The sequence below is a fragment of the Medicago truncatula genome, chromosome 1 (genome assembly GCF_003473485.1).
Source record: "Medicago truncatula cultivar Jemalong A17 chromosome 1, MtrunA17r5.0-ANR, whole genome shotgun sequence".
Taxonomy (NCBI): domain Eukaryota; kingdom Viridiplantae; phylum Streptophyta; class Magnoliopsida; order Fabales; family Fabaceae; genus Medicago; species Medicago truncatula.
Genome location: NC_053042.1, coordinates 6,332,377 through 6,346,194, shown reverse-complemented (window position 1 = coordinate 6,346,194; position 13,818 = coordinate 6,332,377). Strand labels below are relative to the sequence as shown.

The 13,818-nt window shown below is 30.2% G+C and overlaps 1 protein-coding gene across 1 annotated transcript; it reads left to right on the top strand.

The window, feature by feature from the left end:
- The first annotated feature begins 7,185 nt into the window (after positions 1-7,185).
- On the top strand, positions 7,186-11,849 carry LOC11414248 (nucleobase-ascorbate transporter 3). Its single transcript, XM_003589205.4, has 14 exons — positions 7,186-7,446; positions 7,877-7,974; positions 8,160-8,336; positions 8,612-8,712; positions 8,851-8,926; positions 9,026-9,085; positions 9,169-9,353; positions 9,694-9,790; positions 10,171-10,257; positions 10,350-10,408; positions 10,701-10,792; positions 10,886-10,963; positions 11,056-11,216; positions 11,480-11,849. The coding sequence occupies exons 1-14, from the start codon at positions 7,287-7,289 to the stop codon at positions 11,696-11,698; spliced, it is 1,650 nt and encodes a 549-aa protein (XP_003589253.1). The 5' UTR covers positions 7,186-7,286; the 3' UTR covers positions 11,699-11,849.
- The last annotated feature ends 1,969 nt before the right edge of the window (positions 11,850-13,818 follow it).

Sequence of the window (13,818 nt, the reverse complement as noted above, 5' to 3'; positions counted from 1 at the left end):
TATAGGGGTCCACTATATTAATCACTAAATATTTTTTTGTGATGTTCCGATGCTCTATTGATTTGACAATCCTCTCTTGTCTATTCACCTTACGGCATAACCTATAGATCATTATCTATATGTTCAAATCACCTAAGACGAGTTTCTACCATGGTTTTATGTAGGTACTACTGCAACTCTAATGTTGTAATTTATAACCTTATCATGTCTAGTCTATGACACATTCAACACAATTTTCTTATCTTTGTTACATTTATTTCAATTGTGAGTTGGTTCTTTGCTGTCGACAGTCTCATGCATATCTAGTCTTCTAGTCATACAATCAAATGGAATTTTTCTTTCGCATAAAAAAGTTAGATATCCCCATCCATTTCAATCATCCATGGTTTTGATCTCCTTTTATTTCTTATGATCCAAAATATTTAGAATTGGTCCGAAATGTTTGAAATGTTTGAATTGTCATTTTGTAGTATGGCATGATCTCCCTTCACATTTTAAATAAAAAAAATCTAGTGAATTTAGGAGAATCAAAATATCGAATACGGTTAAAATACTTTTGATCAAAATAATAATTTTGACAGTAGAGTACAGTAGTTTTGAGTTTTGACATTAAAATACAATGTTAAAATATCCGGAACATTTGGGTGGCATTTCACATGGGAAAGGTTAATCCTTTCTCACCATGGAGAAGTTGGATTCAATGATTAGATTAAGTGAAGAACATATTCTTAACATGCTCTTTCAACACTAAATTTTTCTTCCCACTATCTTCCAACAATTTAAAAATTCTGAAAATTAATTTTCAGAAATTAAAAAAATCGAAAAAAATTCAGATAATTTTTTTAAAAAAAATTCTGTAATTCATTTATTGAATGTTAGTATTTCAAAAACCTTATTTTCCAAAATTTTATTTTCTTAGAAAAATAAAAAACTTTAATTTCAAAATATTTTTTTTTAGGATTTTTATTTTATTTTTCAGAATATCTTATTTTATTATGAAATTAAAAAATATATTCTTTTTAGAAAAATAAAAACTTATCTTAGTTTCCAAAATTTTATTTTTATTGAAATAAAAAAAATTCTAACATTCAATAAATGAATTAAAGAATTTAACAAAAAATTATCTGAATTTTTTTATATTTTTTTAATTTCTGAAAATTAATTTTCAGAATTTTTAAATTGTTGGAAGATAGTGTGAAGAAAAATCTAGTGTTGAGAGAACATGTTAAGAATATGTTCTTCACTTAATCTAATCATTGAATTAATCTTTTTCATGTGAACACACGGTACAGTTGTTACAAAAAAAAAGTTGATAGCTTAGAACATCAAAACGATAAAAAAAAATGACAGTAAAGTAAGTTTCGACATTAAAATACCAATAATATAAAATATCTGGTACGGTACTTTGTTACCAAAAAAAAGGCTGATAGCTTTGGACAATAGAATAAAGGAAATGCACCTTTTTTAACTTTACTATGCAATTTGAATTATAAATCCTCTTATGCGTGAGAAATGAAAAAAAGCAACTGCCTAAAGAAAAATGTTAACTGACAATATTATTTTTTCTGACGGAGCTAACAATATTTATGAATGAACATATACGGAAAAAATAAAAATAAAAATAAAGGCTTGTCGGCAATCTATCGTAGTTAAAATAAGTTGAGTAAGATTTGACTTCAACATGAAACAACAGAAAAATAAAGTTAGATCAATGCAACTTTCAATTGATTAATTATATCATTTTGATGGATTTCGGCTTTTCAAATGGACACCTAGCTAATGCATGATGATTATGTGCAAAGTACTCCTTTATTTATTGATAAACTCAAGTTATTTTGTTTGGAATTTGGATGTTACAGGTGAGAGAAGAAGATATGAGAAACGCTCAAGTGCTGCTTTGATAGAGAATGTGAACGTATACATCAAATAATGCTCGAATTGATTGATGCTTGTTTTTCTTTTTTATACTAAAACATTTTTCAAATAACCGAAACTTTTCCTATTCTTTAGCATTTTTCATATATATATAAAATAGATTAAGAGAGGCAACTCAAGTCACGATTGATGTAAACGGGATACGAAATGTTTAACCTTATATGACAACTACAATTTTTTTATTTTTTTTTATAGAATTCATGGCTCTGAACGATCACATAACTGAGTATAATAGAGATAACTTCATGAACAATAGAAATGGACAAAAACCAGCAGTGAAGAATCAATATTGTAACAACTACCATAGAGAGAATAATCAAAACTTCCAAAGGCCTCAATATCCTTATCATTGGACGTGAATGGTGATAATTCATCTCCTCTTATATTGGGAAGGTTGTTTTTACAAACAGCCATAATCACAATTGACGTGGATACGAACGGATTTCACTTGGATGATATTATTTTTGGTGATAAGAGTACATACTAGATGAGAGAGTGTGTGATTGATGAATGATTAAAATATATTATTTTAATGATAGAGATTGATTAATTAAGATAGAGATTGAAACGGAATCATCAATGTCATACAACCCTAATATCATCCAAGTGCATTCCTTGATAAAAAAAAAGAACAAAGATATCATGCTATGTTTCAACTTATTTGATGAAGTTACCACACAAAGCAAATCTCAAGGAATTGAGAGACGAACAATCAAAGCTTCCATACCACTATCCCTGACACATAATGAAAAATGTGTCAGGCTAATAACATATTTTCTTTTAAATGGCCTAAGTTGGAATCGATAATGAATTTTGTGATTTACCAAAGTTTGATTTTACATGTTCGTGGAAATACTACTTACATTCTAAGACTATCTTATGTGTAATTTCAACCATGTACTCTCATGTTACGAAGTCAAGTTCTTAACATTGAGTTTATATCTCTTAATCTATGATTAACAATAATAAAATTATATTTGTATAGGAAATGCTAACGAGGGTTCCTGAGACATTTTTTGAAGACCTTAAATAGTAAATTAGTTTTTATAAAAGCTTGTGTATTCAATGCACTAAAAATTGTAGTATTTTCTCTATAAAAAATTGTAGTATTTGACTTTTTTAAAGAATAATTTCTTATTTTAAAATCCTTAATCAGTGCTTCGAGGACACTCATTAGAAAAAACCTATTTTTATTTGCATAAAAAATATCTCAACTATGCTATATCTTAATAAAAATATTTCAATAAAATATATGAAACTCATTTTTCCACCTTAGATTTCTTCGTTTTATTTTATTTTTTTTGCAAAGAAACTTAGTGCATTTCATTTATAATAATAGGTTTAATACACGGTCTCGTCAATAAAAAAAAAGTTTCAATGCTTGATGGAATTTTGATAAATATGGTTCATATTTTAACCCTGCAATTTGAGATTCATCATAATTTTGATCCTATGTACCTTATCATAAAAAGAATGGTTAAATATATTGGCTAAAGTGCACTTTTCGCCTTCTAAGTTTTAAAATTTTACGATTTTGACCCCTATTTAAAAAATGAAAAATTTGCCCTCTATCTTTAGAAAAATATGCTCTTTTGACCCTCTAACTTTATGAAAATATGCTCTTTTGACCCTCTATATTTAGGGATATAAGCTCTATTGACCATTTATCTTTACAAAAAGTTGCAATTTTGACCCCTTATTTCGAGACATGTGGCGTCTTCTCAACAACTTTGCAACGTTTTGTAAAATTAAGGGGTAAAATTTTCATTTTTTTAATAGGGGACCAAAATCGCAACATTTTGAAACTTAGGGCGCAAAAAATGCATTTTAGTCAAATATATATTTTTAGTTCATGTAAATATTACAACTTTTAGAGCAATGATAACTGAACACAAAACATTAGACACAAATACGACAATAATGATAGTTTTGTAATTATCATTAATGTGCAAGGGCAAAAACGAATTTTCACTCACTCTTCACTCTTCTCTTCTCTCTCACTGTCTTCTCTCTCTCTCTCTCTCTCTCTCTCTCTCTAATTCCATGACTTTGGTGGTGAAGGCAGAGCAAGGCGCAATGGTGGACAAGGTGGAGACGGCAAGGAGGGAGGAGGCGTTTACAGATCTGCCTTTGACGGCTACAAGAGGAGCTCGGTGGTGATAGTTATATATGAGGGAAGATGGTGGTGATAAATAAAGAGGGAGAAACAGTGGTGAGAGAGACTGTGAGTTACGGACGGCGGCTGGACGGACGGTGACCAGATGTTGGTAAGAGAGAATAAGTTGCAGGGACGGCGGTGAGAGAAAATTTGACAGAAGAGGGGAAAAAATAGCAAAAAAAAAATAAAAACTGATATATGAATACCGTATAAAGATACTATGAATAATGTTTGATGTCTAATTTGTGTTTGTATTTTGATGTCAAGTTATCATTTCTCTTATTTTTATGTAAGTAATTTATATAGTTATTTTTAGGGTTAATAGTGTTTTACCCCTGTAATTTTATTATTATTTTTTGATTTCGTCCTTGTAATTTGAATATTTTTGATTTTGGACCTTCATGAATTTTGACTGCACAAAATCGAAGATATAGCAGAGTTGTAAACCGAAATTTGCTCAAATTAACAGGGGGTAAATCAAAATTTGCTCAAATTACAAGGGGGGTAAACCTAAATTTTCTCAAATTACAGGGGGTGAAATTTTTCATGAAGGTCCAAAACCAAAAAATCTTCATATTACAAGGATGAAATTCAAAAAAATTATTTTATAGGGGGGAAAACCAGAAATGACCTAAATTACAGGGGATTAAAGCACTATTAATTTTTATATGAATACATTTATATTTCCTCTCACCTAATTATTCAATTTGATTTAATTACATGCCAAAAATAACAATTATATTTATATTCTTATACTTCTAAAATAATTTCTTTTAAATTTTATTTACAAAATAATTAAAAATTATTCAAACCCGATGAGCCGGCCACTCCACTTAGCACTTTTCATTATATCGGTGCTATATAAAATGATAGTTTGAAATGAACTATCATTTTATAGTCATAAAATCAACTCTATTGGTTAAAAAAAATAAACTTATTTTTGTTTTTTTAGTTTGACGAAAAAAATCAACTTGATATAGTCAAAAACATGTACTACATGTGAAATCCCTTGAATAAAAAATGAAAAATGCAGTACATGTGAAAGAAAGTTAACGCATTTCTGAAAGTACATTCTATTGACGTTATGTTTGACTACTTGTGGCATTTTAAGTAAAAGGCATCATGAAAATATGGACTGGGATGCTGACCACAGTACTGAGTACACCATCCGGTCACTAATATAAGCAAAAAACTACATTTTAGGTTCATTCATTTAATGATGTATGTGGTCTATAATAAAGACCATGTGCATCATTAAATGAATGAACCTAAAATGTAGTTTTTTGCTTATATTAGTGACCGGAGGGTGTAGTATTTTAGTAGAGAGAGTAGTACACTGAATTTAACTGAATGACTATATCAAGAAAAATGTAGTAAACAACTAACTATTCAGGTTTTCAAGATAATCATATCCTGTCTCACACCATAAGTGAATCATTTAATTATTCTACCCATGTTAAATGTATGTTTGGTTTTATTTTTAAAATAATTAAAATTGATTATAGAGATGGTAGAATTGATTCCACTTCAAGTTAAAATTTAATTTTAGAATTTATTTTTACACACAAATTTATAGTTTAATTCGTTTTTTTATGAATGTATCCAAACACAAATCACTTTTAATCGGAGCCACTTTTAAACAAAATCAATTATAAACATCAATTTTATCAAAATCAAAATCAATTTTCTCCACCCTACGACAACTAAACACACACGTTACCAAAATTGTATAAATGAAAGAGAGAGAAAATGGTATCAAGCACCATTGTTGAGTATTGGTGTATATAAAATGAAAGATATTGAATTGGAAGTTATACAATTAATTTTAATTAGAGACTACAACTAGAAAATGTTATTAATATTGTATTGTTGAGTATTGTCCTAAAATAAATGATCTATTTCACTTTTCAATCAATATTAATAACACTAACATATTCCCTTAGGATATTTGTTAGACGACGAGTTTTTGTGTGACACTTTGTGTATTTATTACTCCCTCCGTCTGTGCAGATAAACATTCATTCGACTAAAATTTTATCCCTACATATAAACTCTGTTTCAAATTACTAGATACATTTATTATTATTTTTCTAAACAGACTCCTAATTAATATTACTAATTTGTCTTAAAATATGAAAAATCAAATTTAATACTCTTTAATCCATTTTAAAAAAGACAAATGAGTCAACAAAAGTTGATGTACTTGGTTCATACTAATATAAACCAAATATATTAATTTTTGTTGACTCATTTGTCTCTTATAAAAAGTATAAGAGATAATACATATATAAACAAAGGACAATTTTATAATATTAACACATAAAATAGACACATTAATTGTACTAACAATTTTTCTTATGAAACGTGAAAAAGCCAATGAAATTTAATACTCTATATATAGGGAGAGAGGGAGTATATTTAAAATTGAAGCATTTAACTTTTTTAAAAGATTAATTTCTTAATTTAAAATATTTAAAGAGTACTCTATAAACATTTATTAGTAAAACACTAAGTTTAACTCAGTTGATTTGAACAATGCATAGATTCTAACTCAACTAACAACGTCGAGATTATCAGACGTTCAAATTCTAACTAGATCTGTAAGTTTATCATTTACAGACGTTCAAATTCTAACTAGATCTGTAAGTTTATCATTTACAAGGGTTGATGTAAAAAAAAATTGGTATATAGTGTGAGTTGGCAAGCAAGCAAGCAAAGGTACTTGTGTAAGTAATTTTGTAACGTATCTCGAAATTTGTAAACTCACTCACAGTAGATCCAGTGATCCACGCCTTCAGGGCCATCCATGCTGTTCTATTTAACGTTTCCTTCTAATTTCATAAATGAAAATCAATTTATTAATATTAAAAAAAAGAAAAATACTTTGACTACACAACACGACAATCATAAAACGTAGTAACCTTAATAACTGGTCTTTTTTTTCACAAGTACTTTTTCTGGAAAACAACACAAACTCTTTTCTTTTTCCCATAAGCGTTTCTTTTTCTTTATTTTAATCATACAATAAGACTTTCTTTCATTTAATTAATCTTCATAAATAACAGTTTTAATTCATTCATTCAAACTCTTTTTTTTATATATATATAAAAAGATATAAGCTCAACCAAACTTTTTTTTTTTCATTGAAGAGATTTTGCAGAAAAAAAGTTGAAAGTTTGTGTGAGAAAAAAAAATGGGCCATGACTCAGATAACCACCAAGCACCACCGTCAGTTCAGGCACCGCCACCGGGACCACCACCTCAGAACCTTGGACTTTCAAGGGGTCCCACTTGGACTCCAGCTGAACAGCTTCTTCAGCTTCATTATTGCATCCATTCAAATCCTTCATGGCGTTAGTATCTTTTTCAATCTTTCTATTTGATTTGATTCTTCATTTTTTATTTTATTTTTACTTTTTTTGATTCATTTTTTATGCCTTAACTTGTAAAAAAATAAAGTTATGCTTGATGTTAAAAAGTAGTTGAGAATCTTATGTCAAAGAGTTGTTGTAATTTTTATTTTTTTAATTCAGTTTAGTTTATTTGTTGATTATTATTTGTGACTTTTTGTTACCTTTATTCTAGTTTGATTCTGTTTTTTTTAAAAAAGTTGCTTTGGATTTTGTTCTTGTCATTTGCATTTATATGAATCTTTTGTTAGATTCAGTATGTAAAAGTGAAGTGAAACAAGTTTTGATATTTTTTTTTATTTTTATTTTTTTGGGTTTGAAGTTAAAAAATTCATCTTTTGTTTACAGCAATTTTTTATTTTTTGTTTTGCAGCTGAAGCATTGCTTTTGGCTTTTCAGCACTACATTGTGATGCTTGGAACAACTGTTATGATTGCAAGTTACCTTGTACCTCAAATGGGTGGGAGTCATGTAAGTATAAACTGAGATCACTTGATGAAAAAGATTGGTACTTGATGTGTATTTGTGTGATGAATCTGTAATTGTTGTTGTTGTTATTGTTTTTTGTAACGGCAAATGTTAGTATTGTTAGTTTTTGGTAATGGTAGGGATCAAACGCTCAACGTCCTGATTTTGTTATTGTTATTGTTTTGTAGCGTGATAAGGCTTGTGTGATTCAGACATTGTTGTTTATGTCTGGTATCAACACATTGCTTCAGACTTGGTTTGGTTCAAGGCTTCCGGTGATTATGGGTGGATCACTTGCTTTCTATCTACCGGTGATGTCGATCATAAATGATTACAATGACCAAACTTTTCCATCTGAGAATCAGGTTTGTTTATTTCAAAATGAAAACATATTGTGGTTTCGGTTAAGAGTCTCACATTATATGAAATAAAGCCCAAACATAAGTTTATAAGTTTGTAGTGGTTGTTTTAGCCCCAACCCAAATTCTAAAAATTTCAATTTTTGATGTATTTATTTCTTTGTCAACTGAATTGCTATGTGTGGTTTATGCTTGTTTGGTTGTTTGTTAACTGAATTGCTTTGTCTAACATGAAATCGGTGATTCAAATCGCTAATCGATTATGACACTTGCACTTGTAGAGGTTTCGCTACACAATTAGAACAATTCAAGGATCTCTCATTGTTTCTTCTTTTGTCAATATCTTCCTTGGATATAGTAGGACATGGGGAAATTTAACAAAGTAAGTTCATGTCAATCTTCAATGTTAGTTTTATTTCACTATTAATTAATTATTATGTTTATTAGTTAATATCTTTTGGTTAATTATTTTTTTCTCTTTATCATCTTTTGGTTAATCTTTTTCTCTTTTCTTTATCAGGTTTTTTAGTCCCATTAGCATTGTACCTGTGGTTTGTGTGGTCGGACTCGGACTGTTCGGGAGGGGCTTTCCGATGGTAAGTATTTGAGCAACGTCACATCTAAGAATAAATTACTTACTATAATAAAAGTTTGAAATTGAAAGTTCATAAACTCAATCATGTTCTTCCATGCAGCTTGCAGATTGTGTGCAGATTGGACTACCTATGCTCCTTCTACTGATCATAACACAACAGGTTTTATATCTAATCCGAAACATTCACGTATGTGTTTTATTCTCTTACAACAACAACAACCTTTTACATTTCCGCTCCTGCAGTATTTGAAGCACCTTCATGCTAAGGCTCATCATATACTTGAGAGGTTTGCTTTACTTATCTGCATTGCCATTATTTGGGCTTTTGCCGCTATCCTTACCGTTGCTGGTGCATACAATACTTCCAAAGAAAAGACTCAAACAAGTTGTCGCACAGATCGTTCGTACCTTCTGACCCGTGCTCCATGGTATGTAGCAAAAGTAGTATATTTAGGGTCTACTTGGAGTGACTTATTTCAGCTTAACTACTGACATAAGCACTTGTGTGGCTGTTTGAGAGAGCTTATGGAAACAGTTAACCACATGTCCATAAGTTGTTTTCAGCGTATTTCCATAAGCTCTCTAGGATAGCTTATGAAAATAGTTTAAAGCTTATACGAAAACAATTTGTTTTTATTTTATCTCCTAAAATTAGCTTATACATAAGCACTAATTAAACTTTTTTTTCCAAACAGGACCTCAATTTAACTGTTCAAGTTCAAATTCTCTTTCTGAAATTTTATGATTACAATTATGTTTTTATTCCAGGATTTATGTTCCATACCCATTTCAGTGGGGTACCCCCATATTCAAAGCTAGTCATGTCTTTGGGATGATGGGAGCAGCACTTGTCACTTCTTTTGAGGTTTAGCAACTATTCCTTATTCTTAGAATTTTTAATTCTACGGATAGTTCTTATAATTTATATGCTATGAAGCGCTGACACATACACCAGATATGAAATGTAGAAACTGATAATATAAGAATTAAAGTAATTTAAAGTAGCTACATGTGTCGGTGTCGGACACTAAGACATGTTGGACACAAGACACACCTTTGATCTGAAGTGCTACATAGTTTATATGTTCATTCTCAATTTTATGCCATTTCAAATTTTACAGCTTCATTCTCTGGAAACTGATCTCAATTGCTTTAAGCCTATATTACCATTATTGCTGATCCGTTGTTATCAAACTGATGATCTAATTAATCTGGATCTTTTTTTTAATGAAATGTTGAATGCAGTCAACCGGTACTTTCTTCGCCGCAGCCAGGCTTTCTGGTGCAACACCCCCTCCTGCACATGTGCTCAGCCGAAGCATCGGGCTTCAGGTGAAGTTTCATCATCTCGCCTTTTGAACAATTAACTTAATTATTCTCTTACATTACAAAATCATGACGTCCTTGTAACTTTTGTGATATAGGGCATTAGCATGCTTATTGAAGGCATTTGTGGTTCTGTTGTTGGTACTACAGCATCTGTGTAAGAAAGCAATATTTTAACAACTTTTGTTTTGTTTCTGTTTAGTGTTCTGAGTAGGTGTGAACATGGAAAGGGTTAAAGGTGGAAGGAATAAAATTTAAATGTACCTAGTGTCTAGTTATAGCATTGGCAAATTCACTTTTTTTTGTGCCATACTCCACTGCTATTTCCATGCACAACCTGGGTTTTATTTGGTTAAATATTGATTATAGACATGGATCCATTGATTATTTGTTAACAATTCTATTTACGTTTAACGTAATAATCTCACTAATCTGTTTGATAACTGTAGTGAAAATGTCGGTCTACTCGGTCTCACACACATAGGGAGCAGAAGAGTGGTGCAAATGTCATGTGGTTTCATGATTTTATGCTCCATTTTTGGTACAATCTATTACACTTCAATTCTTGTTTGGAGAGTTCCATTGCACTTTAATGTTGCTCATGTAATTAATGATTTTTCCATTTCTATTTCAGGTAAATTTGGAGCCTTTTTCGCATCAATTCCCCTCCCAATATTCGCTGCTATATACTGTGTTTTATTCGGCATTGTCGGTAGGTGTTGCCACCATTACATAAACATTAAATTATTATAATTTTGACATGTAGATGCATACCTTATACAATTATCTCTCTATCTCTTGCAGCTGCTACTGGGATCTCATTTATACAATTTGCAAATAACAATTCCATAAGGAATATCTATGTTTTCGGCTTAACCTTGTTTCTCGGGATTTCAATTCCTCAATATTTTGTCATGAACACTGCACCTGATGGTCATGGTCCAGTTAGAACAAATGGTGGATGGGTAAGTCACTTGTTAAGTCTTTTTAATTCTTTATTCTGTATGATTAATCATATTTCATCAAGACATAATCATTGTTATACTATCTTATTCTTATACTACCTCGGTCCCTTTTTATAAGTCCCTTCTGTCATTTTCATATATATTAAGAAAAGTAGACAGTGTATTTAACGCGTCTATTTTGTGCATGAACGTTACTAAAATATCGTTTTGGTTGATATCATACACCTGATTTGTGTACCTTGTCTTGTTTTGTGTGACAACAGTTTAATGACATATTGAACACCATATTCTCATCTCCACCAACTGTGGCAATAATAGTTGGGACAGTTCTTGACAACACACTTGAAGCTAAACAAACAGCCGTGGACAGAGGACTTCCATGGTGGGTTCCTTTCCAGAAAAGGAAGGGAGATGTTAGAAATGATGAATTTTATCGCTTTCCTCTCCGTTTGACTGAATATATTCCTAGTAGATTTCTCTAGGAATATTTTCAATAAGTGCTTATATATAAGCCTAATTTAATGAGCACAATTGCCTTGTAAGATATGGTGCCAAACAATTTTCATTTTAGGCAATTAGTAGCCAAATTTTATCTGGGGTAAATTAATTTATGTGACTTGCTATGTCTTTATATCTTATGTTCTTGCGCGCAAAAGTTTAATCAATAGTTTTATAGTAAACATTTTTTATTTTTAAAACTCGGTATTCGAACCATTGACCGACTAATCCTAAGTTTCAATTCCGCCGTCTCCCATTTAAAGCCAGAGAAATCTAAAACTTTGAGAGGAGCATACTTCAAGGTATCAAACCAACACCACTATCAACCCAAGTGAGTTTAGTAAACAACTTAATTAAGCTATTTCTACAACCCAAGTGAAAATTAGGGCATACTTGCACAAAGTTTGAATAAACTGCGTTTCTATAAGCCATTGTAAAGGTGTTTGACTTGACTTATTTTTTACTTATCTTCTCTTTAAAAGAATTTAGGTCAAATCATTTTTTTTAAAAGAGCTTATCTTTTATGTATAAAATTTAGATGAGGATTTTTTAAAGGTAATTTAGATGAGCTTTTAAGTCAAGTAGGAGACCTTTTTAGAAATGAACTTATCTTATGAGGCGTTTGGAATTGTGGTGGACGCCTACCAAACACACATCTAGGCTGGAGCAAGATTTTCAAGCTTCCTAAAAGTCACGTTAAAGTGGCAATGGAACACAAGAATTCAATTGTAAACACCAAACCAATCGATCATTTAGATGAAGACAAATGATGAGGTATTCAACTACATCAATAAGGAGTTATAAAGAAAAAATCCGAATATAAGTTTTTTTTTTTTGAAGGAGCCGAATGTAAGTTAAAAGTTTGTTTATTTTACACCACCAAAAAAAAAAAATTGTTTATTTTAGATTCTCGAAAAATAATTTTTGATATAAATAAATTAAGTATGAATCATATTTGAAAATTATGTATGTTAAAATAGTTGTTCATTAATAATGTGATAGAAAAAGTACAGTCACCATAAATTATATTTCTCTTCCATAAAAAAAGAAATATTTGTCATTAAAAATGATTTTCTCAAAGCTAATCTAAAAGAGCATAAAAATGATTTTTTGTTTTGTTTAAAACAATCGGGCCTAAGTAGGCAGGCTAATTTGAAGTTTGAAGTACACAAATGAGAAAATGGGGTATCAATATACAACCAAACCTATTTTCTGTGCTATGACCACCCTTAAATCCCTTAGTGGTCACACCTAGTGTCACCTATGTCTTTTAACCCCACCCTAGATTTTTAAAAAATGATGTGCGTATTGTCGTGAGGTTTGTGATATATAGCATTGCTCTTGAGAGTCTTAAATTCTGGCAGGCTGGGGTTCAAGCACTTGCAAAGCCTATACTTATTTTTGTTCTTGGATTCAACCAACACTACTTTTGGTTTTATTAGATATGATCATATCTAATCTCAATTTACTTTCTTGTTGCATTTATTTATACTCTAATTTAATAGTATCTCAAATTAAATCTATGTCATGATGTTTGGCATTGATCTGAATTCAGTTGGAAAAATGTAAATTACGGCTACTTGATTTGGACTTTGCAAGCGGCATGCACTTGTGACGTACAATTATATAACGGCTACCAATTTAACGCATTAATAACACCCTTAAAAAACCAAGTTTAGTCAAATTTCGATTTTTAAAATTCAGCCTAATGTTTGCAAGTTTAATTCAGATCATCATATTTTAAAGAGAAATGTTATTTTGACCCACAAAAATTGAATTCGAATTGACATGACATAATATATAATATAATTTAAAAAGGTGTTAACGTCAAACTTAAGGAGAGAGCTCAAATCTACGTGAGAGAAAAAATATAAAAAATGAAAATCATATGAATACATTTATTTTGTTGAGATACACATTTGTATGTCAAAATTTGTCATAACAATATTTTTCTCATTCAAATTTAGTTTGATGTCACACAATACTTAATTAAATAGTTTTATATGATATATGTTCTATTTTTATATTGGTTTGATTTTGTGTTAAAATATATGGTGTACTTAGCTAGTTAGCTTAGCTTATCTTCCAACTATTTCTTTTAACT